Source organism: Cherax quadricarinatus, chromosome 79, assembly GCF_038502225.1.
Source record: "Cherax quadricarinatus isolate ZL_2023a chromosome 79, ASM3850222v1, whole genome shotgun sequence".
Lineage (NCBI taxonomy): Eukaryota > Metazoa > Arthropoda > Malacostraca > Decapoda > Parastacidae > Cherax > Cherax quadricarinatus.
The window spans coordinates 20,552,249-20,580,038 of NC_091370.1; the positions used below are offsets into that span (position 1 = coordinate 20,552,249).

Genomic DNA, 27,790 nt, shown 5'->3' on the forward strand with positions numbered 1-27,790 from the left:
CATCAGCTTCTCAACATCAGACTTGACGGCACTAAGATGTTCCTGTTACAAGGACATCAGCTTCTCAACATCAGACTTGACGGCACTAAGATGTTCTTGTTACAAGGACATCAGCTTCTCAACATCAGACTTGAAGGCACTAAGATGTTCTTGTTACAAGGACATCAGCTTCTCAACATCAGACTTGAAGGCACTAAGATGTTCTTGTTACAAGGACATCAGCTTCTCAACATCAGACTTGACGGCACTAAGATGTTCTTGTTACAAGGACATCAGCTTCTCAACATCAGACTTGAAGGCACTAAGATGTTCTTGTTACAAGGACATCAGCTTCTCAACATCAGACTTGAAGGCACTAAGATGTTCTTGTTACAAGGACATCAGCTTCTCAACATCAGACTTGAAGGCACTAAGATGTTCTTGTTACAAGGACATCAGCTTCTCAACATCAGACTTGAAGGCACTAAGATGTTCTTGTTACAAGGACATCAGCTTCTCAACATCAGACTTGACGACACTAAGATGTTCTTGTTACAAGGACATCAGCTTCTCAACATCAGACTTGACGGCACTAAGATGTTCTTGTTACAAGGACATCAGCTTCTCAACATCAGACTTGACGGCACTAAGATGTTCTTGTTACAAGGACATCAGCTTCTCAACATCAGACTTGACGGCACTAAGATGTTCTTGTTACAAGGACATCAGCTTCTCAACATCAGACTTGAAGGCACTAAGATGTTCTTGTTACAAGGACATCAGCTTCTCAACATCAGACTTGAAGGCACTAAGATGTTCTTGTTACAAGGACATCAGCTTCTCAACATCAGACTTGACGGCACTAAGATGTTCTTGTTACAAGGACATCAGCTTCTCAACATCAGACTTGAAGGCACTAAGATGTTCTTGTTACAAGGACATCAGCTTCTCAACATCAGACTTGACGGCACTAAGATGTTCTTGTTACAAGGACATCAGCTTCTCAACATCAGACTTGAAGGCACTAAGATGTTCTTGTTACAAGGACATCAGCTTCTCAACATCAGACTTGAAGGCACTAAGATGTTCTTGTTACAAGGACATCAGCTTCTCAACATCAGACTTGACGGCACTAAGATGTTCTTGTTACAAGGACATCAGCTTCTCAACATCAGACTTGAAGGCACTAAGATGTTCTTGTTACAAGGACATCAGCTTCTCAACATCAGACTTGACGGCACTAAGATGTTCTTGTTACAAGGACATCAGCTTCTCAACATCAGACTTGAAGGCACTAAGATGTTCTTGTTACAAGGACATCAGCTTCTCAACATCAGACTTGAAGGCACTAAGATGTTCTTGTTACAAGGACATCAGCTTCTCAACATCAGACTTGACGGCACTAAGATGTTCTTGTTACAAGGACATCAGCTTCTCAACATCAGACTTGAAGGCACTAAGATGTTCTTGTTACAAGGACATCAGCTTCTCAACATCAGACTTGACGGCACTAAGATGTTCTTGTTACAAGGACATCAGCTTCTCAACATCAGACTTGACGGCACTAAGATGTTCTTGTTACAAGGACATCAGCTTCTCAACATCAGACTTGACGGCACTAAGATGTTCTTGTTACAAGGACATCAGCTTCTCAACATCAGACTTGACGGCACTAAGATGTTCTTGTTACAAGGACATCAGCTTCTCAACATCAGACTTGAAGGCACTAAGATGTTCTTGTTACAAGGACATCAGCTTCTCAACATCAGACTTGAAGGCACTAAGATGTTCTTGTTACAAGGACATCAGCTTCTCAACATCAGACTTGACGGCACTAAGATGTTCTTGTTACAAGGACATCAGCTTCTCAACATCAGACTTGACGGCACTAAGATGTTCTTGTTACAAGGACATCAGCTTCTCAACATCAGACTTGACGGCACTAAGATGTTCTTGTTACAAGGACATCAGCTTCTCAACATCAGACTTGACGGCACTAAGATGTTCTTGTTACAAGGACATCAGCTTCTCAACATCAGACTTGACGGCACTAAGATGCTCTTGTTACAAGGACATCAGCTTCTCAACATCAGACTTGACGGCACTAAGATGCTCTTGTTACAAGGACATCAGCTTCTCAACATCAGACTTGACGGCACTAAGAAGTGTTAGATCCTCGTGTTAGGCAATTTTCAGTCTGTTTCTTTGCTTGGAAAGAATCTTGGTGACTGCACTGAAGCCTCGCGCTACTAAATATGATATTGGGAAGGCAATAAAGTACATTTTAACTTTGTTCCCCAGTGCAGGGTAGCGGTCAGAATGTATTTTTGTAAACAAAAATCTTGATATGATTTTTTGAACTTTGGCCTCAGTTCAATGTTATTTTGCAGTGAACTCAGTTCCTCCTCCACCATTCCTGTTTCCTCATTGCTGATATGTAGGAATGAATTAATCACGTAGTCTGGTATTTTAAGTAAAGTAAGACCCTGAAATCTGTCGGACATATCTCTATGCAGCTCATTCAGAACGCCACAGAACTCTTGAAGGTCTAGTGCGCTCTTCTCCACCGATTCAGAGGGACTTGGAAAATGAAAGAGCTTACGACGGACTATGTTACGTATGGATACCTATAACCTGGAAAGAAAAATGGAAAGGGCTGAATTGACTTCGATAAGATTAACCTCATTTCCTTGCAGTTGCAAATTAACTTCCTTGAACTTTGTAAATATCGTGTATAACTCTATGTCAATTTTATTCTTCGTAAAGCATTTGTGTTACTTAAGTGTTCGTGACTTAGATTTTGTCATAGATTTTGTAAAGTATACACTACCTTGATTCTGATGCCGCCCCCTCCCCCCTCCCCCTTCCCCCTCCCCCCTGGATCTGTCCATCGTTCACTTTGGGAATTATGTGGTAGATGAAGATATAAAGGAGAAATTAAAAAGAAGCTAAGAGTGAGTAAAGACAAAGAAAATGGACGGAGTAAACATGGTCGACGAACAAATAATGAACGTCTACTTATAAGGTCCTTTACTATCCAGTATGTAGAAGGATCGTGAAGGTCATGAGAATGGGCAAAATAACGGAGGCAATGGGCGTCACGTCGATCATTCAAGGGCGAAACATTCGCTTCTTCATATAGGCTCTCGACAGGAGAGGAACGAAAAGCACCTAGACAATAACGTAATCCATGTTAGTCTAGTTTCGATAAAATTAGGGCAGAATTAAGTTGAAGGAAAGTTCGATGATCCACCCCCACGAAAGATGAGCGAAGGTTTTAAGGAGGTTCAACTACAAGTTGCTTTCTGGAAGGTAATGTGAGGTTTCCAGGACAGCCGGAGATCAAACACAAGACCGAGAAATCTGACCGTATCACGTTCAGGGATCCGGGAACCATACTAGTAAAAATAATCTGGCGAGTTTTATTATCAGATAATTTAAACCCATATGTACTGGCCCAATGGGAAGCACGGTCGATAGCATTCTGGAGAGAGGCTGTTACTAGGTAGCAGTCAGCGCCTGCACAAGCTATAGCAAAGTCATGAACATAAAGTGATAACCAAATAATAGATGGGAGAACATACAATCTATCGGACATATCTCTATGCAGCTTCTTCAGGTCGACATATGTTTAATAGCCAGTAGAAAAGGAGTAGTGCTAAGGACACATCCCTGTGAGACACCTTCAGCCTGGATATTGTCAGGGGAAAGTAGATTATCAACCCGGACATGGAAAAGTGGCCAGTTGCCACGGAGGCATAAGGAATGAGCTTGGACTAAGATGTTATATCTCCAAGCAGCGTCATGTGTTTTTTTTTAAGATCAAAAAAACTGCGATAACCGATTGTTTACTAGCAAAGGCATCACGAACATGTGTATCTAAACAGAGTAAGGGGTCGATAGTGAAGATTTAATTAACGAAAACCAAATTGACGAGTGGAGACTATTATGTGTCTAAATATTACATCAAATGTGTATTTACTAGACATTCCATCAACTTGCAAGTTGCGCTGGTAAAAGCAATGTATTGATAGTGGGAGGCCTCATGGACCGAAGTAACTAGTTTAGGAATAAGCAGAATCACGGCAGTTTTCCATGGATGAGGAAGAACCCCTTGCGACCAAACAAGATTAAAAAGACGTAAGAGAACTAGAACTGACGGATGTAAATGCTGGAGCATACTAATGTGAATACCATCATGTCCAAGTACCGACAAACAAAGAGCTGAATCAACCATACCCGCGGCCGGGATTGAACCCGCGGTCATAGAGTCTCAAAACTCCAGCCCGTCGCGTTAGCCACTAGACCAGCTAGCCACAATAAGATTCATCCAACTAGGTATATTTCTACACCATAGGAAGGTTAGCACAGGCACCTCTGTGACCACAAATGCAAGTTTTTACAGACGAATCTCCAGCTAGCGTGGCCGTGACGAACTCTAGCTCAAGTCCCTTCACTGCCGTCAACATGACTTAAGAAATCGTAATGACACGATTGCAATCGTGTCATTACGATTTCTTAAGTCAAGTTGAATCAAGTTCTGGAAGCTTGAAGGGCACGTTGTAAGACACTTCTCTACTAGAAGAAAAGTCTAAAGGCGGCAACTCTCTGGCAGACTTGGTGGAAAGAAACGAGAGGGATAGATGGAGCCCCTGAGAGATACGGACAAGGTGATTTCCAGTTTCTGTGGCAACTTCAATAGTATTTGCATTGGTGACAGCGGTAACCCAAAGAAGAGGAACAGGGGCTGGATATTACCTGCCACTCAATTTCCGTACCTTTTCCAAGCCGCACTTCACGAATTACACGTCAGGCAACCGCCTTTTCCAGCTTAAAATCAAGGAGCCGCTAAGTGGTCCAATTCTAAAGATATCGGCTCCACGCAGCACGTTTCAATCGCACTGCACGAACATAAATAGGAGACTACGATGGTACCCAGTTCTCAGAGTGGCTGCATGAGGTTTGAAGGACAGTTTGATGTCATGGTTAAAACCGAGGTCAAAATAGTTGTAATAGCTCATTAGGAAGGACGAAGAAGGTTCCTCACTAAAAATGGTTTCACACGAATAAGGGACCCAATTCCCAAGTTCAAATTGCCAAAAGTGGGCTTCCAGGAGGGCAAGAATGGGAAGTAAGGAGGATAGAAAAATGATCTCTGTCATTTAAATCTGGGAACACAGACCAGGTAAAGTCGAGTGCAGTCGAAGAGTAGTAAACTGAGAGATCTGTGTTAGAGTGAGAGTGCGAAGATCAAAATGGGTGGGAGTTCCTCTGTTTAAAACGTGGAGGGGAAGAGAAGTGAGAAGATCCTCTAACACATCGGCATAAGAATTACAGTGAGATCCTCCTCAGGGGTAATAATGACCATTAAAAACACCAAATAAGAGGAGAGATAGCTGTTTGAGAAAAAAATGAACAGAAATTAAACATCAGGAATAGATAAAGGTCGAGAAGGAGAAAGATACCAAGAGCAGATTGTATATCACTTGTTCAAGTAGATACGAACTACAGTGTAATGCAGTGAAGTGTGAACAAAGATCTGAGATAGTCATATATCGGTGAACATAAATGCACTTTAAATAAAAGTCCCACTGGGAAAAGGATCCGATGAATGTAATGAGATATAGCGCAAGACGGGATGGATAACAGTGGAGCACCTGCTTGTAAACAGACACAAGCAGGGAATAACTGGGAGAGCATCACCTGAAGCTCACCACAGTTACCCCTGAGTCTTCAAATATTCAACTTTAAGTCATGACTTACGAAGAAAAGTGTACTTGTAGCGTGATGTAGTAGTATTTGGACTAGCAGGTTTAGTAAAGTCTACATGCTGAGGTAGCGGTAAATTAGTAAGAAGCGAAGGATTAGAACATTACGAAGGTTTAGTATGATGTAACGGAGTGATGGTAGGTGGATCGGTGTCCATCATTGGTTTTTGTCTCTTTAGTATATTCGGAGAAGGTTCTAGGAGTTTCAGATGACAAGGATGTTGCAGGGAGTACGATATCGGAGAGGAAAGATGGAGGCTGAGTAATAAGTGGAGTCGCAATGGTAATTGCCAAAGTAGAGGAGGATGCGAAGATAGTGGTAACTTGGGAGGAAATTTGGGAGAAGACAGAGGCAGGAACTTGAATGAGGACAGGAGAGGAGGGAACTGTAATAGAACCACAATAGATTCAATATGAGGTAGAGTACTAAGCTCAGCTGCTGGAAAAGGAAAATATTTAGGAAGGATAAGTGATGGAGGGGTTAAAGATTTGAACTTTGGTGATGTTTTACCCTATGGAGAAGTAGGGACACGAGATGATGGTGTAGTTGTGGGAGGTCGTGCGAGCGACAAGATGAATATGCAAGGACAGTAGGAATCGACGAGGTAGGGAACTTGGAGACAAAGGCTGGAAAACAAGTTGTGACTGCAAAGGAGATCGTAGAAGTAGGTACCACCGAGGTTGTGGGCCGCCTAGCAACTCTAGAATAAGAAAACCATGGAAGTCTTCCTTGGAGGCATAGATGGGAAACTGCCATGGCGTCAAAGAAGCCTTTCTCTTTGAGACAACCAATTTGTTGTTCCTTTGAAAAAACTTGGCAACGGCGAGAATAAGTTGGCTGAGCTTCATTACATTTAAGGCAAGATGGAGGTCGGCTGCAGGATGTATCATGGTGAACAGCAACATAGACCGGGCATTTTGCCGTGGACCTGCAATATTTCACTGGGTGGCCGAAGCACTAGCAATTTTTACATTGTTGTGGTGTAGGAATCAATTCCTGTACTTGTCAACGGTGTGCCACAATATATACAGAGGACGGAAGTTAAAAGTTAATACAGCAAAATTTCAGTGAATGCGTCTCTGTTTCCGGACAGATAGTACACAAGTGTTCACTTTTAGAATTGGGAGGTCTTGGAGCTTAAGTTGTTCCAAAATGTCAGCATCGCATGTCCGGAAGTCACAGTGAACAATCGTATGTGGAAGAAGTACAGTACCATTGCATGAATTGAAAAAGATGTGTTTATGAATCGTGACCAGAGTATCGTCAATGGAGGTAACAAGGAAAAGATTGCGAGCATGGCCAACATTTCGTACCGTGACGATGCGTGTACCATTCTTAAGAAAATTAAATGAAATATTTTGACCAACAAGGCGCAAGAATGCCTTGCTGATACTATGATCAGATAGTCATAGGGAGATGTCAGTTATAGAGTGAAAAACTAAGTCCATTATGTACCTTGGAATGCAGAGTGTAAGGGGAGTGTCATATCGTTTTATTCTGGGAAGACCGATAGGTAACGTTAATGGTCGTGGTCGTTCAGGTGTGGTAACGAAGATGGTCCATCCTGAGATAGGCTGCTGATCTAAAACACGTCGCACTGTATGGGGAAAATCAGGAAGTATGGACAAAGATGTGCAGAGGTCAGACGTATTTTAAAGAGTCAGGCGAAACCTCAGTACCAGAGGCTGACAAAGGAACGTTACCTGCAGAAGGTACCAGGGTGTGAAAGAGGTCCGAAGAATGGTCTAATAACGAGGCAGGATGGTGAGAGGGCGCCGCAGGAAAAAAAGGGTCTGGGAGAAGGAATTTCATGGCCATGGAAGCCCTCCACAAGGCATATCTCCTTCGTCTACGACCTCCAAGAAACGATAGGCAACCTCCAGAGATACAGCTGTCACCCAGAAGGACACTAAATGTCCACTTGGGACTCCAGAGGGGGATCTGGAGTATACCTGGACAGAGTTTCGGGGGTTAACGCCCCCTCGGCCTGGTCTGAGACAAAGCCTTGTGGTGCACCAGGGTCTGATTAACCAGGCTGGTACTGCTGGCCGCATGCGAACTGATAAACGAACCATAACCCGGTTGGTCACGGACTGAGTTTAGGTGCCTGTCCAGTACCTTCTTGAAGACAGCCAGGGATCTATTGGTAATCCCCCTTTTGTGTGCTGGGAGGCAGCTGAACAGTCTTGGGCCCTGGCACTTACTGTGTTTTTCCCTCAGTGTGCTCGTGGTGCCCTTGTTTTTCATGGAGGAGTGTTGCATCTCTTGCCGAGTCTTTTGCTTTCATAGGGAGTGATTTTCATATGCAAGTTTAGTACTAATCCCTCTGGGATTATCCATGTGTTTATTATCATGTATCTCTCTCGCCTGCGTTTCAAGGAAAACATATCAAGGGCCTTCAACCGTTCCCAGTAATTTAGGTGCCTTATCGTACTTATATGTGCCGTGAAAGTTCTTTGTACACTCTCCATGTCAACAATTTTGCCTGCCTTGAAGGGGGCAGTTTGTGTACAGCAGTATCCCAGCCAAGGGAGAACAAGCGATTCGAAAAGAATCATCATGGGCTTGGCGTTCCTAGTTTTGAAGGTTCTCATTATCCATCCTATCATTTTCCTAGCAGATGCGGTAGATACATTGTGGTCTTTGAAGGCGAGATCCTCTGACATTATCACTCCCAGGTCCTTCACATTACCTTTTCGCTCTATTGTATGGTTAGAATTTGTCGTATGCTCTGACACATTTTTAATTTCCTCAAGTTTTCCATATTTGAGTAGTTGAAATTTCTCTTCATTGAACTTCATATTGTTTCGAGTGGCCCATTTGAAGATATGATTGATGTCAGCTTGGAGTCACGCGGTGTCTTTGATGGAGGTCACTGTCATGGTGATCCTGGTGTCTTCCACAAAGGAAGACAGGGAGCTATGGCTTACATCTCTGTCTAGGTCCGATATGTGGGTGAGGAATGGAATGGGAGCGAGTACTGTGCCTTGTGGAACAGAGCTTTTTAACATAGCTTCCTCAGACTTTGCTCTGTTTACTATTACTCTTTGCGTTCTGTTTGTCAGGAAGTTATAGATCCATTTACCAACTTTTCCTGTTATTCTTTTATTACGCATTTTGTGTGCTATTACACCATGGTCACACTTGTCGAAAAGCTTCTGCAAAGTCTTTGTATACCACATCTGTATTTTGTTTATTCTCTACAGCATCCAGGACCTTGTCATAGTGGTCCAGTAGCTGGGACAGGCAGGAGCGACCTGCTCTAAACCCGTGTTGCCCTGGGTTGTGTAATTGATGGGTATCTAGGTGGTTGGCGATCTTGATTCTTAGAACCCTTTCAAAGATATTTATGATATGGAATGTTAGTGCAATCGGTCGGTAGCTCTTTGCAAATGCCTTACTGCCACCTTTGTGGAGTGGGGCTATGTCTGTTGTGTTTAGTGAGTCTGGGAAGACCCCCGTGTCCATGCTCCCTCTTCATGGAATGCTGAAAGCACGTGACAGGGGCTTCTTGTAGTTCTTGATGAACACGGAGTTCCAAGAGTCTGGGCATGGGGCAGAGTGCATGGGCATGTCATTTATTGCCTTTTCAAAGTCTTGTGGTATTAGGATAATATCCGAGATTTTTAAGATGACCAAATTATGGGTCTCGTTCATAAAGAATTCATTTGGATTGTCGACCCTTTGTCTGCAGCGGCTCGCTGAACACTGAGTCGTATTGGAACTTTAGTATCTCACTCATTTCTTGGCTGTCGTCTGTGTGTCACATCTCGCCTAAGAAAAGGCCCAATACTGTATGTTGTTTTTTCTTTAGATTTGGCAACAGAGAAGTATTTTGGATTTTTTTCAATTTCCTTTATGGCTTTTAGTTCTTCCTGCGATTCTTGTCTCCTGTAAGATTCCTTCAGCTTAAGTTCGATATTTGCAGTTTCATTGACCAGTACCTCCCTTCGTATTTCAGATATATTGGCCCCACTCATTAGCTCTGTGACTCTTCGCCTTCGTCTGTATAGGGAGCGTCTGTCTCTTTGATACAGTTATATTACGTATCAGATCGTCGGTGTTAGTGAAGATGAGGTCCAGGATATTTTCTAGTCTTGTAGGCTCTAATATTTGCTGGTTTAAGTTGAATTTGGCGCAGAGATTTAATAGCTCGTGTGAGTGTGAATTTTCATCTGAGTTGCCTCCCAGGGTGATCTCTGATGAAATATTATTTGCTACAATCTTCCATTTTAGGTGAATCAAGTTGAAATCTCCCAGTAGCAAGATGTTTGGGGCAGGAGTTGAGAGATTTTCCAGACAGTGGTCAATTTTCAAATGCTGCTCAGATATTGCTGGGAAGTTGTATCTGGAAACTTGTATACAACCACAATGACAAGGTTTTGGTTTTCAATTTTTACCGCCAAAACTTCAACTACATCATTTGAGGTGTTTAGTAGTTCTGAGCAAATGAGCGACTCTGTGACATACAGCCCCCCCCCCCCCCGCCCTTTGTTGTCTGGTTAGTCTGTCGCATCGGAATAGGTTATAACCTGGGATCCATATTTCGTTGTCAAAATGATCCTTTATGCGGGTCTCTGTGTATGCTGCAAATATTGTATTTGACTCCGTGAGCAGTCGCTTCATGTACGGAATTTTGTTGTTTGTTTACGGCTTTAATCCCTGTTTGTTTGCAAAGACAAATGTTGTTATATTGATGGAATTTAGAGGATTTTATTTGCTGGCTCTAATATCTGTTGGTCAGGAGTGGAGGCCAGTGACTGTGCCTCTGCTCCTGAAGTGTTTTCAGTGGGGTGTAAGATTACTGTCATTTCTTGCCAGTCTTTTTTCCTTCCTGGCACTAAAAGACCTCTTTCCCTGGAGAGGTTGTGGCTCCCCTCTTTTGTTTCCCATTGTCTGGCTGGTTTGTGTCTTCTTGTAGACTTTCGATGATGTGTCTGGCAGTATGCGTCGTAGCATTTTCTTTCTTTGGAGTGACGAGTGACACATTTCTGGGTGAAATAAGTTACAGGAAGGGGAGTTACATCCTCCTGTTGTCATGTGGGTGTGGCATTTTTTCGGATGGGCAAAGGTGCAAGTCCCACCAGTTTTACCAGATATACCGTGCCTGCAGATACCCAAGGCATAGAATTTATATAGATTGGAATTTTGTTTGCTAGGATTTTTTGTAGCCGTCAGATTCCACAGCAAGCAACACCACTACGAAGGACCGCAATGGAATGGGACTACGACACCCTTTCCCCAGCCTAGAAGTTAGAATTTCAGAGGGGAGGACCCCAAAGGCCAAAAGCAGGAAAAGGAGAGGGGAGGGAGGAAGAAAGGAAAGGGATGGGAAAGGAGAGATGGGAAGGATAGGTTATGGTAGGGAAGAATATATATGTATATTTTATATTAACATATCCGCCGTTTCCCACCAAAGCAGGTGATTCATTCCATCACTGTCTTGCTAGAGGAGTGCATACACTGCCGTTATAAAGTTGCAACTTATTACACCCCTCCTTCAGAACACAGACACTGTACTTCTCACCTCCAGGACTCAAGTCTGGCCTGCCGGACTTGAGTCCTGGAGGTGGGAAGTACCCTACCACACCTTCCTTCCACTACAGATTTATACGTTCTTCAGATCATTCAATTTTGTTCCATCCTCTCTAAATGTCTGAATCACCTCAACAACCCTCATGAGCCCTCTGGCTATTACTTTTAGTAACCCTGCATCTCCTCCTAATTTCCAAACTTGGGATTCTCTGAATTATAATCACACCGCACATTGCCCTCAGACATGACATGTCCACTGCCTCCAGCCTTCTCCTTTTTGAAACATTCACCACCCATGCTTCACACCCATATAAGAGCATTAGCTTGGCTATACTCTCATACATTCCCCTTCTCGCTTCCCTGGATAATGTTCTTGGTCTCCACAGACTCCTCAGTGCACCACTCACCTTTTTACTCTCATCAGTTCTGTGATTTACTTCATCTTTCATAGACCCATCCGCTGACACGTCCACTCCCAAATATCTGAATACATTCACCTCCTCCATACTCTCTCCCTCCAATCTGATATCCAATTTTTCATTATCTAATTTTTATCATCACCTTACTCTTTATGTTCACTTTTAATTTCTTTCTTATACATACCCTACCAAATTCATCCACCAATCTCTGCAACTTCTCTTCAGAGTCTCCCAAAAGCACAGTGTCATCAGCAAAGAGCAACTGTGACAACTCCCACTTTATAATAATAATAATAATAATAATAATAATAATAATAATAATAATAATAATAATAATAATAATAATATCTTTATTTCTACAAGTACATGTACAAGGTATACAGGCACAGCTGACAACAATGACATACTACTATATAGAAAGCCGCTTGTTATGCCGAGCATTTCGGGCAAATTAGGTCAGTTTTGTCCCAGGATGCGACCCACACCAGTCCACTAACACCCAGGTACTCATTTTATACTGATGGGTGAACATGGACAGTAGGTGTCTTATGGAAACACGTCCTAATGTTATCCAGCCATACCGGAGATTCGAACACTGGACCGCAGTGTGTGAGCCGAGTGGAATAGAGATCCAACACCCGAGCATTCACTTCTCTATAAATATATTAAACAACCTCGGTGACACCACACATCCTTGTCTAAGGCCTACATCCTTGTCTAAGGCCTACTTTTATTGGAAAACAATTTTCCTCTTTCCTACATACTCTAACACGAGTCTCACTATCCTCGTAAAAACTCTACAGTGCTTTCAGTAGCCTACCTCCTGTTCTATACACCTGCAACATCTGCCACATTGCCTCCCTATCCACCCTATCACACGCCATTTCCAAATCTATAAATGCCACAAAAACTTCTTTACCTTCATCTAAATACTGTTCACCTATATGTTTCATAGTAAGCATTTGGTCCACACTCCCTACTTTTCCTAAAGCCTCCTTGTTCATCTGCTATCCTGTTCTTCGTCTTACTCTTAATTCTTTCAATAACAGCTATACCATACAATTTACCAGGTATACTCAATAGGCTTATTCCCCTATAATTCTTACACTCTCTATTGTTTCCTTTGCCTTTATACAAAGGAACTATGCATGCTCTCTGACAATCCCTAGGTACCTTACCCTCTTCCATACAATTATTAAATAAAAGCACTAATCACATCAAAACTATATCCCCACCTGCTTTTAACATTTCTCTCTTTACCCCATCAATCCCGGCTGCTTTACTTACTTCCACTCTGCACATTGCCTCACACACTTCCCCCACACTCACAACTGGCTCTTTTTTCAGTCCTACAAGATGTTATCCACGAAATTACATTATTATAATCAAAGAAAGTGTTAAACCGACAAGGGTCATACAGCGCTGTGGGGCAGAAAATAGTGCTGAGGCTATGAACAGCTAAGCGAAAAGGGGATCAGAGGTGAGGGGAGAAAAGGACTGAAAGTTCGTACAGTAAAGCAGTTGCTGATGAAAAGTCAAAAAGTGATTGTAAGTCAAAGGCAGGACAGTCTGCAAGAAGGGCAGATAATGTAAGAGTGGTGGGGCGGCGGCGTCGCTGGAGGTAAATCCTGCGAGTTCACTGGTAAACCGGCAATTGACAAGAAAATGAAGAACTGAAATAGGGACCCGACAAACCTCACAGAGAGGAATAAGGTGTCGTTCCATGAGATACCTATGGGTAAGACGAGTATGGCCAATGCGGAGCAGGGAGAGTACAGTCTCCCAAGAACGGCAACGGTGGTAAGAAGATGGTCACAAACCTAAAAGCGGTTTAATACAGTGCAATTTGTTATGGTGCATGCCCGATCACCGTTGTTGCCAACGGCTGCGGAGATGGGCTGAGATGAGTGAAAAATAATCCCTGAACGGAATACCTCTATAGGAAAACGGAAGATCATGCACCGCTGACCATACAGCAGCACCCGCTTATTCATTGCCCATCAATGTGTCCAGGACCCAACAGAAAACGACGTCTTTGTTTTTGCAAGCCACACGGAACAACCATAGTTGAATATGAAGGACTAATGGATGAGGGAATCAAATTGTTTAATGGCTTGTAAAACACTGAGGGAATCTGAAATGATCACAAACGTTGAAGGAGAAATATATATAATATGGAGAAGTGCTATGAGGATGGCATACAACTCGGCAGTAAAAATACTAGCCGAGTCTAATAAATGACTTCAGACAACATCGTCAGGGAATACTGCTGCGAACCGAACACCATCAGAAGATTTAGAACTATCAGTATAAACAGCGATGGCATGAGCATGTGACCGGAAGTGATCACGAAAAAGAGAGCGAGAAGCAGTCGTAAGCACACGGTAGTAGGGGAGAACAGACACGAACCATCGAACTTCCCAAGGGGAAAAAGGCAAACGCTAAATGAACTTATGAGGGAGGTAACTGGAGAGAAGACAGGAGTGAGTGAAGATGAAGAGAAACCATTCGGAGTAGGCAGGGGCGCCGAACAAACAATTGGCTTCTACTAACGTCTGAGACCAACCTATACATAGAAGAAACACGAAGGTCATGAGCGCAGACAAAGTAAGGCAGACAATGAGCATCACGACGATCAGCTAAGGAAGAAGCATTCGCCTCTGCATAGGGCTTTCAACCAGGGATGAACGAAAGGCACCAAGGCATAGACATAGACCTTGATGATGAAGGGGATCTAAGAAAGAGTTGTAGGAGAAGCCGCAGAATGAACTTGGCGGCCATAATCCAGCTTGGCCAAGACTAGGGTGGAATGCAAACGGACGACAGTTCGGCGATCTGCTCCCCATGAACGATGCCTTAGAATTTTAAGGATTTTCAGCCGACCATGGCAAGCTGCCTTGAAAGATGAAATGTGAGGTTTCCATGTCAACTGGCGATTAAAGGGAAGGCCAAGAAACTTGACCGTATCACATTCTGGAATATGTAAGCCATGTAAATGGAATATGTGGGATAAGAGGACGTCTAGTGAAGGTAATTAAATGGGTTTTCGTACTAGAAAATTTAAAGCCATGAGAAGTGGTCCAGTGGGAAACTCGGTCAATCGCATCCTGAAGGGAGGCCACTGCCAGGTGACAGTCAGCGCCTGAGAAATCTATAGAAAAGTCATCCACATAAAGTGACGACCAAATATGCTAAGAGAAAAAGGGTTGTGCTAAGGACACAACCTTGTGGGACTCCCTCGGCTTGAACAAAGTCTGAGGAATGTGAGGCGCCAACACGGACACAAAAATGTCTGTCAGATAAGAAAGCAGCAAGGAAGGTTGGCAAATTACCGTGGAGGCCTAAGGAGTGGGCTTTGGCTAAAATATGATACCTCCAAGTGATGTCATATGCCTTCTCAAGATCAAAAAAGACTGCTAGGACGAAGTGTTTGTTAGCAAAGATATTTCGCGCATACGTATTTAAGTGGAGCAAGAGATCCACAGTAGAGCGGCCCTTGCAAAAGCCATATTGGCGAGGAGCAAGACTATTGTGAGTCTCCAAGAACCAAATCAGACTTCTATTCACCAAGCATTCCATCACCTTGCAGACTGCACTAGTCAAGGCAATGGGACAATAGTAAGAGGTACCAAGCCCCGACGTGCCTGGCTTGCGAAATAGCAGTTCAGTGGCAAATTTCCATTGTTGAGGGAGAACCCCTCGTGCCCAAATTAGATTGAAAAGACGCAAAAGGACTGTAAGGGCCGTAGAATGCAGATGTAGTATACTGATATGAATATCATCAGGTCCAGCTGCCGATGACTGGCAAGCAGAGAGTATGGACTCTAGCACTGTTATACGGCTTCATTCCATTAGAGGAGAAATCCAAGGGCAATTGCTCCTTGATAGACTTAGACGCAAGCAATGGGGGAGGAAGGTGAAGCCCTTGGGAGACACGAACAAGATAGTTCCCGATTTCCGTGGCAACTTCAAGAGGTTCCGCAACGGGAACTGGCTCCGGAGTGTACTTGCCACACAAGTTCCGTACCTTCTTCCAAACCGCACACATAGGAGAAGCCGAGGTAATGGTAGACACGCAGTCATGGCAACAAGTGCGTCTAGTGTCGTGTATGATGCGGCGAGCAACTGCCCTTGCCCACTTAAAATCTAAAAGACGCTCTGAGGTCCGATTATATCGATAACGGACCCACGCAGCACGTTTCAAACGCACTTCACGGGCACACGCAGGAGACCACCAAGGCACGCATGTCTGAGAATGCCTGCCTGAAGTTTGAATAACAGATCGTGATGCCTCAGTTAAAACTAAGGTTGAAAACTGGTGTACCAGTCCATCATAAGAGGACGAAAGAGGATCCTCACAAAAGGTGGTAAGATGAGAGTATAAGTCCCAGTTCGCTCGTGCAGTTGCCAACGAGGGCTACGAGGCGGTGGGAAATACGTAATAGAAGTAAGAAAAATAGGAAAGCGATCACTGTTATGTAAATCCGGGAGAAGAGACCAAGCGTAATTAAGTGCGATTGACGAGGAACAGACAGAATGATCAATGTAAGAGAGAGAATGGGTGCGAGAGTCAAAATGGGTAGGAACACCTGTATTTAAAACATGAAGAGGATGAGAAACAAGAAGAGTTTCCAACTGATCATCACGAGAGTCACAGTGGGACCTTCCACACAGGTGACGGTGAGCGTTAAACCACCTAACAACAAGAAGGGCGGCGGTAGAGAAGAGATAAAAATGAAATATCAGAGATACAGAATGCACGGGAGGAAGAAAGATACAGATATCAAACTGTATACCATCTGTGTAAATAAATACGAGCTGCAGTGTCATGCAGCAGAGAACGAACAAAAACTTGTTGATACAGCATACCAACATGCACAAGAAGCGTGCTCTCATTAAATGATTCATCAAGGAAGGGATCAGAAGACTGTAACAGCACATAGCCAGATATGAGACGAATAACAGCTGAACGAATTTTGGGCTCTTGTAACCCGGCACATATTGGGGAAAACTGGGAGAGCAACACTTGGTGGTCTCCCTGATTTCCCCTGAGGCCAACAATATTAAACTGCAAATAAGACATTATTTACAAAGACAGGTATACCAACAATAAGAAGCGATTAAGTCTATGGGATATTAGGGACAGTGAAGTCAACGTGTGGGGGCAACGGTAAGCATGTAAGCAACGAGGAATCAGAATGCTGTGAAAGAAAAGACTGTTGTGAGGGTAGAAGGGGTAGAAGGAGGCACGTCGGTGTCCATCGAGGGTTTCGTCTCTGCAATATAGTTGGAGATAGCGTCAAGTGTCTCAGCGGATAAGGAAGATGCCGATACTATGATTTCAGAGACAGGTGAGGTAGAGTAAGTAGAGATCGGGATGACTATGGAGGGAACCAAAGAGATCTGAGAGGGGCGGGGAGTATGAATCTGGAGAGATGCACTGGCGGGGACAGAAGAGTCTTGTAGTGGAATAGGAGAGGAAGGAGGTTGGAATGTAACTAGGGAAAAAGACTGGGGGGGATGGGAAGAGAAGAAGAAGGGACTACACGAGGGAGGTGAACCTCCATCTTCGTGTGAAGTCAGAAAGGGGGTGAGAACTAGGCACCGAGGTAGAAGTGTCAACTTCACAGGTGATAGGCGTGAAGAAAGTGTAGGCTTATGAGGTCTTGTTGACTGAGAATCTAGTGAGTGAGATGAAGTAGAAGTAGGAAGGAGGTATGGAAGTAGGAGTTTCAGAGGGCAAAACTGTGAAAGAATTAGAAACGAGGATGACCCGGGAAGACATGGTAACAGAGGAGCTGGTAGGCAGGAGGACCATGCTCTCCGCATCTCTGACCCTCAGTTCCTTCAGTCAAAAATTTCCACTCTTTATAATTCGTTTTCTCGTCTTGGCTACCCTTCCCATTTCATAGACTCTGCCTTCTCACGTGCTAAACGTAATTTCTTCTCTCCCAAACTCTCTACTCCTGGGAACTCTTCTGTCCTATTCCTTCCCTACATTTCCGGTCTTACTAATCTCAACAATTCTTTCCATTCCTTAGACATCAAACTTACTTTCCGACAGACTAACACTCTTTGCACTAATCTCGTTCATACCTCTCCTCCCTCTACAGATGTTCCTGGTGTCTACTCTATTTCTTGCTCCTCCTGTTCTCTTCAATACTTCGGAGAAACTGGCCGATCTCTTTCTGACAGACTTAGAGAGCACAAAAATAGTGTTAGGCTTGCCGACACTAACAATGCTCTTTTCTGTCACGTCAGAGATCACAGCCATCCTATTGACTGGTCTTCTGCTAAAACTGTCTTCCCTACTTCCAACTTTAATAGTCGCCGTCTGGTTGAATCCGCCCTAATACACAATTTTCCTAGTATGAATCTTAGTCGTGGCTTCGTCTCTGTAGATGCCTTCCTCTCCCACTACATTGTAAAATGCTCCAAACTTCAGAACACCCGTAACTTAACCTGATTCCTCCTTTTTTCTTCTTCTCCCTCTTTCCCTTTCCTTTGTCCTTTTTCTCCTTTGGGTTGTCTTTCTTTCGCCCTGTGTATTTGTTCCATCTTTATTTACTTATTTACTTGTTCCATCCCCCTCGGTGTTCTTGCTCTTACCCTCTGTGGGCACCAGCTCCTTTGCAGTTCTTTCTTAGTATCTGACTGGCTCCTCCTACTCTTACTACCTCCCCACTACAACTTCCTTCCACCTCCACTACTACTACTACCACCACCACCTCCTGCCTATATATAACATCCTGCTATCCTTCTCGTTAGTGTGACTTTGTAAATGGTCCAATTCGGACCGAAACGTTGTTGTGGGCTCCTCTCTTCTATGTGCGGGATGTTTATGTATCGTTCCAGTCACGGTATTGTGCCTTTTTTGTTATTTAATCCCGGCTGACTGCGAAATTATTGCACGACATATATATATGTCGTGCCGAATAGGCAGAATTTGCGATCTTGGCTTAAATAGCAACGCTCATCTTGCCATATAGGACAAGTGAAAATTTGTGTATGCAATAATTTCGCCAAAATCATTCTGAACCTAACGAAAAAATATATTTCACTGTGTTTGTTTAGTATTAAATTATTGTAAACAAATCTAAAATATATTTAGTTGGGTTAGGTTAAAATAAATTGTTCTTGTTATAATAAGGTTAGGTAAGTTTTCTAAGATTCTTTTGGTGCAAAATTAAATTTTTTTTACATTAACATTAATGAAAAAAATATATCTTTAAACGTATAAGAGAAAATTTTAGAAATGACTTAATTTTAAATGAGTTCTTGCTAATTGACCAGTTTTACATATTCGGCACGACATATATATATATATATATATATATATATATATATATATATATATATATATATATATATATATATATATATATATATATATATATATATATATATATATATATATATATATATATATATATATATATACTAAATTCCAGCCTACACAGTGAGCTCAATATCTGGTACCTGGATGATGGCACTCTGGCAGGTACTGAAGAGTCCCTGGTAGGGGACCTACAACTGGTGAAAACACAGGGAGAAGACTTGGGACTCATCCTCAATCCCTCCAAGTGTGAAATCATCACAGCGAACCAGGAAATAATCAATGCTGTGCGAAGAATCCTCCCAGAAGTCTCTACTATAACTCCGTCCAACAGTACCCTCTTGGGGGCACCGCTGGGTCACCAGGCCATCGATACTGTCCTCAGGGACAAATTGAATGACCTGATGAGAATGGAGGAGAGAATAAGCGATCCTGATGCCCATGATGCTCTGTATCTCCTCACAAGGTGTCTTACTATGCCAAGACTCACTTACTTCTTGAGGTGTGCATCCTCTTTTGACAACCCAACACTCGATGAATATGACGCACACCTGAGATCAACTTTTAAGAAGGCACTGAACCTGTCACTAGAGGATAAGCAATGGGATCAGGAAAGCCTCCCAGTGCGACTGGGAGGTATAGGGGTGCGTAAAGCAACGCATGTTGCTTTACCTGCTTTTCTGTCTTCGTGTTTGGCAATGTTTGGCAACTGGCAATGGTAAATCATAGTTAACGAGTTCTTCAGATAAGAAACTTAATAAATCATCAACAGGAACTTTCGTAAACAAGGAAGTAACATCAAAACTAACCATGTTAAAATCATTTAAGTCAGTCAAGGAGCTTAATTTATCAACCAAGTCTATGTTGTTTTTAACATTAAAGTTAGAAATTTTGCCAACAATAGGGCTCAAAATATCAAAAAGCCATTTGGATAATTTATATGAAACTGACCCTATGGAGCTAATAATTGGTCTGACTGGATTCCCTGGTTTGTGTGTTTTTATTAGTCCATACATGTAAGGTAAATGCAATAGTAATTATGAAAGAAAATGATTACCAAGAAAAAATGAATAATCTCTTAGATGATACTGAAACCTATTCTACACTTAGGAAAAATCCCCTAGAAACCGTTAACAGCAATTTCAATAAAACAATAAAACTTCTACTGAAAGGCAAAGATGAATTAGTCAAACAATTTACTTCCACTAATCCATCTTTACCTTACATGTATGGACTAATAAAAACACACAAACCAGGGAATCTAGTCAGACCAATTATTAGCTGGTTTCTTTTTCTGTCTCATAAACACGCTAGATAACAGGGATATCTTGCTACTCCTACTTACACTTTGGTCACACTTCACAGACACGCACATGCATATATATATACATACATCTAGGTTTTTCTCCTTTTTCTAAATAGCTCTTCTATTGTCCATTGGGAAGTGGAAAAGAACCTTTCCTCCGTAAGCCATGCGTGTCGTATGAGGCAACTAAAATGCCAGGAGCAATGGGCTAGTAACCCCTTCTCCTGTAGACATTTACTAAAAAAGAGAAGAAGAAAAACTTTATGAAACTGGGATGCTTAAATGTGCGTGGATGTAGTTCGGATGACAAGAAACAGATGATTGCTGATGCTATGAATGAAAAGAAGATGGATGTCCTGGCCCTAAGCGAAACAAAGCTGAAGGGGGTAGGGGAGTTTCGGTGGGGGAAATAAATGGGATTAAATCTGGAGTATCTGAGAGAGTTAGAGCAAAGGAAGGGGTAGCAGTAATGTTGAAGGATCAGTTATGGAAGGAGAAAAGAGAATATGAATGTGTAAATTCAAGAATTGTGTGGATTAAAGTAAAGGTTGGATACGAAAAGTGGGTCATAATAAGCGTGTATGCACCTGGAGAAGAGAGGAATGTAGAGGAGAGAGAGAGATTTTGGGAGATGTTAAGTGAATGTATAGGAGTCTTTGAACGAAGTGAGAGAGTAATTGTGGTAGGGGACCTGAATGCTAAAGTAGGAGAAACTTTTAGAGAGGGAGTGGTAGGTAAGTTTGGGGTGCCAGGTGTAAATAATAATGGGAGCCCTTTGATTGAACTTTGTATAGAAAGGGGTTTAGTTATAGGTAATACATTTTTTAAGAAAAAGAGGATAAATAAGTATACAAGATATGATGTAGGGCGAAATGACAGTAGCTTGTTGGATTATGTATTGGTAGATAAAAGACTGTTGAGTAGACTTTAGGATGTACATGTTTATAGAGTGGCCACAGATATATCAGATCACTTTCTAGTTGTAGCTACACTGAGAGTAAAAGGTAGATGGGATACAAGGAGAATAGAAGCATGAGGGAAGAGAGAGGTGAAGGTTTATAAACTAAAAGAGGAGGCAGTTAGGGTAAGATATAAACAGCTATTGGAGGATAGATGGGCTAATGAGAGCATAGGCAATGGGGTCGAAGAAGTATGGGGTAGGTTTAAAAATGTAGTGTTAGAGTGTTCAGCAGAAGTTTGTGGTTACAGGAAAGTGGGTGCGGGAGGGAAGAGGAGCGATTGGTGTAATGATGATGTAAAGAGAGTAGTAAGGGAGAAAAAGTTAACATATGAGAAGTTTTTACAAAGTTGAAGTGATGCAAGGAGGGAAGAGTATATGGAGAAAAAGAGAGAGGTTAAGAGAGTGGTGAAGCAATGTAAAAAGAGAGCAAATGAGAGAGTGGGTGAGATGTTATCAACAAATTTTGTTGAAAATAAGAAAAAGTTTTGGAGTGAGATTAACAAGTTAAGGAAGCCTAGAGAAGAAATGGATTTGTCAGTTAAAAATAGGAGAGGAGAGTTATTAAATGGAGAGTTAGAGGTATTGGGAAGTATGGAGGGAATATTTTGAGGAATTGTTAAATGTTGATAAAGTTAGGGAAGCTGTGATTTCGTGTATAGGGCAAGGAGGAGTAACATCTTGTAGGAGTGAGGAAGAGCCAGTTGTGAGTGTGGGGGAAGTTCGTGAGGCAGTAGGTAAAATGAAAGGGGGTAAGGCAGCCGGGATTGATGGGATAAAGATAGAAATGTTAAAAGCAGGTGGGGATATAGTTTTGGAGTGGTTGGTGCAATTATTTAATAAATGTATGGAAGAGGGTAAGGTACCTAGGGATTGGCAGAGAGCATGCATAGTTCCTTTGTATAAAGGCAAAGGGGACAAAAGAGAGTGCAAAAATTATAGGGGGATAAGTCTGTTGAGTATACCTGGTAAAGTGTATGGTAGAGTTATTTTTGAAAGAATTAAGAGTAAGACGGAAAATAGGATAGCAGATGAATAAGGAGGCTTTAGGAAAGGTAGGGGGTGTGTGGACCAGGTGTTTACATTGAAACATATAAGTGAACAGTATTTAGATAAGGCTAAAGAGGTCTTTGTGGCATTTATGGATTTGGAAAAGGCGTACGACAGGGTGGATAGGGGGGCAATGTGGCAGATGTTGCAGGTGTATGGTGTAGGAGGTAGGTTATTAAAAGCAGTGAAGAATTTTTACGAGGATAGTGAGGCTCAAGTTTGAGTATGTAGGAAAGAGGGAAATTATTTCCCAGTAAAAGTAGGCCTTAGACAAGGATGTGTGATGTCCCGTGGTTGTTTAATTTATTTATAGATGGGGTTGTAAGAGAAGTAAATGCGAAGGTCTTGGCAAGAGGCGTGGAGTTAAAAGATAAAGAATCACACATAAAGTAGGAGTTGTCACAGTTGCTCTTTGCTGATGACACTGTGCTCTTGGGAGATTCTGAAGAGAAGTTGCAGAGTAAGGTTATGAGGATAACAAAAAGATTAGGTGATGAAATATTGGATATCAGATTGGAGGGAGAGAGTATGGAGGAGGTGAATGTATTCAGATATTTGGGAGTTGATGTGTCAGAGGATGGGTCTTTGAAAGATGAGGTGAATCATAGAATTGATGAGGGGAAAAGGGTGATTGGTGCACTTAGGAGTCTGTGGAGACAAAGAACTTTGTCCTTGGAGGCAAAGAGGGTAATGTATGAGAGTATAGTTTTACCAACGATGAATGTTGCAGCGAGGAGAAGGCTGGAGGCAGTGGAGATGTCATGTCTGAGGGCAATGTGTGGTGTGAATATAATGCAGAGAATTCGTAGTTTGGAAGTTAGGAGGAGGTGCGGGATTACCAAAACTGTTGTCCAGAGGGCTGAGGAAGGGTTGTTGAGGTGGTTCGGACATGTAGAGAGAATGGAGCGAAACAGAATGACTTCAAGAGTGTATCAGTCTGTAGTGGAAGGAAGGCGGGGTAGGGGTCGGCCTAGGAAAGGTTGGAGAGAGGGGGTAAAGGAGGTTTTGTGTGGGAGGGGCTTGGACTTCCAGCAGGCATGCGTGAGCGTGTTTGATAGGAGTGAATGGAGACAAATGGTTTTTAATACTTGACGTGCTGTTGGAGTGTGAGCAAAGTAACATTTATGAAGGGGTTCAGGGAAACCGGCAGGCCGGACTTGAGTCCTGGAGATGGGAAGTACAGTGCCTGCACTCTGAAGGAGGGGTGTTAATGTTGCAGTTTAAAAACTGTAGTGTAAAGCACCCTTCTGACAAGACAGTGATGGAGTGAATGATGGTGAAAGTTTTTCTTTTTCGGGCCACCCTGCCTTGGTGGGAATCGGCCAGTGTGATAATAATAATAATAATAAAAATAGGTGTGTGTGTGTGTGTTTTTCTGTCAGTCTATCTTGCCGAATAAGAAAATTGGCCAATTAGCAAGAATTCATATATAATTAAGTTCTATTTAAATTTTTCTTTTATATGTTTAAATATACATTTTTTTCACTAATGGTAATGTAAAAATTAATAATTTTGTTTGAAAAGAACCTTATAAAACTAACCTAACCTTATCATAAGCGCAATTTAATTTAGCCTAATCCAGCTAAATATATTTTAGATAAGTTTACAATAATTTAATAATAAACAAACACAATGAAATATAATTTTTTCGTTAGGTTCAGAATGATTTTTGCGAAATTATTGCATTTACAAATTTTCGCTTGCCTTATTCGGCAAGAAGAGCATTGCTATATAAGCCAAAAATCTCAAGTTTTACCTATTCGGCACGACATATATATGACGTGTGTATGAGAGTTGGTCTGCCTTCCTTCTCACACAGCTGAAGTCAGCGTTCGCCAGAAGGGAGGTGATACTGTGTGCTGGCGCCATTGGTTCACCACAGGTGTTGATGTTGTCTGGGGTGGGACCTGCCACTCACCTTCATCAACACGGTGTAAGTACCTATATTAATTCTGTGTGTCTTCTATCATTAATAACATTTTCCTGACCACTTGAACTCCAGAACAGTGTTACCACACTGACTTATTGCAACAATAATAATAATAATAATAATAATAATAATAATAATGATAATAATAATAATAATAATAATAATAATAATAATAATAATGATAATAATAATAATAATAATAATAATAATAATAATAATAATAATAATAATAATAATAATAATAAAAATAATAATAATAATAAATAATAATAATAATAATAATAATAATAATAATAATAATGATAATAATAATAATAATAATAATAATAATAATAAATAATAATAATAATGATAATAATAATAATAATAATAATAATAATAATAATAATAATAATAATAATAATAATAATAATAATAATAATAATAATAATAATAATAAAAATAATAATAATAATAATAATAATAATAATAATAATAATAATAATAATAATAATATTAATAATAATAATAATAATAAAAATAATAATAATAATAATAATAATAATAATAATAATAATAATAATAATAATAATAATAATAATAATAATAATAATAATAATAATAATAATAATAATAATAATAATAATAATAATATTATTATTAATAATAATAATATCAACAAATTTTGTTGAAAATAAGAAAAAGTTTTGGAGTGAGATTAACAAGTTAAGGAAGCCTAGAGAACAAATGGATTTGTCAGTTAAAAATAGGAGAGGAGAGTTATTAAATGGAGAGTTAGAGGTATTGAGAAGATGGAGGGAATATTTTGAGGAATTGTTAAATGTTGATGAAGATAGGGAAGCTGTGATTTCGTGTATAGGGCAAGGAGGAATAACATCTTGCAGGAGTGAGGAAGAGCCAGTTGTGAGTGTGGGGGAAGTTCGTGAGGCAGTAGGTAAAATGAAAGGGGGTAAGGCAGCCGGGATTGATGGGATAAAGATAGAAATGTTAAAAGCAGGTGGGGATATAGTTTTGGAGTGGTTGGTGCAATTATTTAATAAATGTATTGAAGAGGGTAAGGAATTGGCAGAGAGCATGCATAGTTCCTCTGTGTAAAGGCAAAGGGGACAAAAGAGAGTGCAAAAATTATAGGGGGTTTAGTCTGTTGAGTATACCTGGTAAAGTGTATGGTAGAGTTATAATTGAAAGAATTAAGAGTAAGACGGAGAATAGGATAGCAGATGAACAAGGAGGCTTTAGGAAAGGTAGGGGGTGTGTGGACCAGGTGTTTACAGTGAAACATATAAGTGAACAGTATTTAGATAAGGCTAAAGAGGTCTTTGTGGCATTTATGGATTTGGAAAAGGCGTATGACAGGGTGGATAGGGGGGCAATGTGGCAGATGTTGCAAGTGTATGGTGTAGGAGGTAGGTTACTGAAAGCAGTGAAGAGTTTTTACGTGGATAGTGAGGCTCAAGTTAGAGTATGTAGGAAAGAGGGAAATTTTTTCCCAGTAAAAGTAGGCCTTAGACAAGGATGTGTGATGTCACCGTGGTTGTTTAATATATTTATAGATGGGGTTGTAAGAGAAGTAAATGCGAGGGTCTTGGCAAGAGGCGTGGAGTTAAAAGATAAAGAATCACACACAAAGTGGGAGTTGTCACAGCTGCTCTTTGCTGATGACACTGTGCTCTTGGGAGATTCTGAAGAGAAGCTGCAGAGATTGGTGGATGAATTTGGTAGGGTGTGCAAAAGAAGAAAATTAAAGGTGAATACAGGAAAGAGTAAGGTTATGAGGATAACAAAAAGATTAGGTGATGAAAGATTGAATATCAGATTGGAGGGAGAGAGTATGGAGGAGGTGAACGTATTCAGATATTTAACGTGTCAGCGGATGGGTCTATGAAAGATGAGGTGAATCATAGAATTGATGAGGGAAAAAGAGTGAGTGGTGCACTTAGGAGTCTGTGGAGACAAAGAACTTTTTTCCTTGGAGGCAAAGAGGGGAATGTATGAGAGTATAGTTTTACCAACGCTCTTATATGGGTGTGAAGCATGGGTGATGAATGTTGCAGCGAGGAGAAGGCTGGAGGCAGTGGAGATGTCATGTCTGAGGGCAATGTGTGGTGTGAATATAATGCAGAGAATTCGTAGTTTGGAAGTTAGGAGGAGGTGCGGGATTACCAAAACTGTTGTCCAGAGGGCTGAGGAAGGGTTGTTGAGGTGGTTCGGATATGTAGAGAGAATGGAGCGAAACAGAATGACTTCAAGAGTGTATCAGTCTGTAGTGGAAGGAAGGCGGGGTATAATAAGGGGGTAAAATAATAATGAGCGTGTTTGATAGGAGTGAATAATAATAATAATAATAATCAGGGAAACCGGCAGGCCGGACTTGATGGAGATAATAATAATAATGTTGCAGTTTAAGTGTAAAGCACCCTTCTAATAATGAATGATGAAAGTTTTTCTTTTTCGGGCCACCCTGCCTTGGTGGGAATAATAATAATAATAATAATAATAATAATAATAATAATAATAATAATAATAATAATAATAATAATAATAATAATCTTTATTTCTACATGTACAAGGTATACCGACCATAGGTGACACCAGTGACACGTGATATAGAAAGCACCTTGTTATGCGGAGCATATCAGACATATTACTTTACGTTTGTCCCCAGGATGCGACCCACACCAGTCGACTAACAACCAGGTACCAATTTACTGATAGGTGAATAGGGACAGCAGGTGTTTTAACGAAACACGCCTTAATGTTTTTACCCTTAGTGGGGATCGAACCCCAGACCTTATTGTGTGAGCTGGGTGCACTAACATCTCAGTTAGTGTAAAAACTGTATTGCAATTTATTAATTAATTCAGGATTACACTGACACATATCTGTTTAATTTTTAATATTTAGGAAGTATTTTGTTTATTATACCTTTGTGGTGTCAGTCTCATGGAGTGTCCTTAGTCAAGCACTACCATGCTTCGTGCATGGTAGTGCTTGACTACCATGCACGAACCACTTTCCCTACAATCGTACATGACAATGTCTTAAGTATCCATGACCTCTTGCCTCAGAATATTTGCAGCTCTCCTTGTGGTGAATATAATGAAGTTTCCTTGGTCAGATTCCGGTGGTGGCGAATGTTCCTGGGGTAGGTAATAACCTTATTGACCACCCATACCTCTCAGCACTTTCTTGGACCGTTAAGAACGGATCTACCTACAATTCATTGGACACTGCCAGCCCCGAGGTCTTACGGCAGTTCATCCACAACAGGGACGGTAAGTTAAACTCAAATCAGAAGGATGTAAAGAGAGAGAGAAAGACAGACAGAGAGAGAGAGAGAGAGAGAGAGAGAGAGAGAGAGAGAGAGAGAGAGAGAGAGAGAGAGAGAGAGGACTACCGATTAGTCTTGGCTTGGCTACAGCTAAGTACAACGCTTTGAGAAGGTATAAGAGGCATCTGACTATCTGTAATAGGAAACTGCACAGGCAAGCCTTATGGCAAATTGAAT

The 27,790-nt window shown here is 41.3% G+C and overlaps 1 protein-coding gene across 2 annotated transcripts in view; it reads left to right on the top strand.

The window, feature by feature from the left end:
* Window positions 1–27,790, top strand: part of LOC138855066 (glucose dehydrogenase [FAD, quinone]-like) — a 510,380-nt gene that overhangs the window by 449,425 nt on the left and 33,165 nt on the right. For both annotated transcript variants that reach the window (XM_070102042.1, XM_070102044.1), the window contains exons 8-9: window positions 24,172–24,285; window positions 27,401–27,557. In XM_070102042.1, the coding sequence (XP_069958143.1) occupies window positions 24,172–24,285; window positions 27,401–27,557 (271 nt within the window). The remainder of the gene's footprint in view (window positions 1–24,171; window positions 24,286–27,400; window positions 27,558–27,790) is intronic.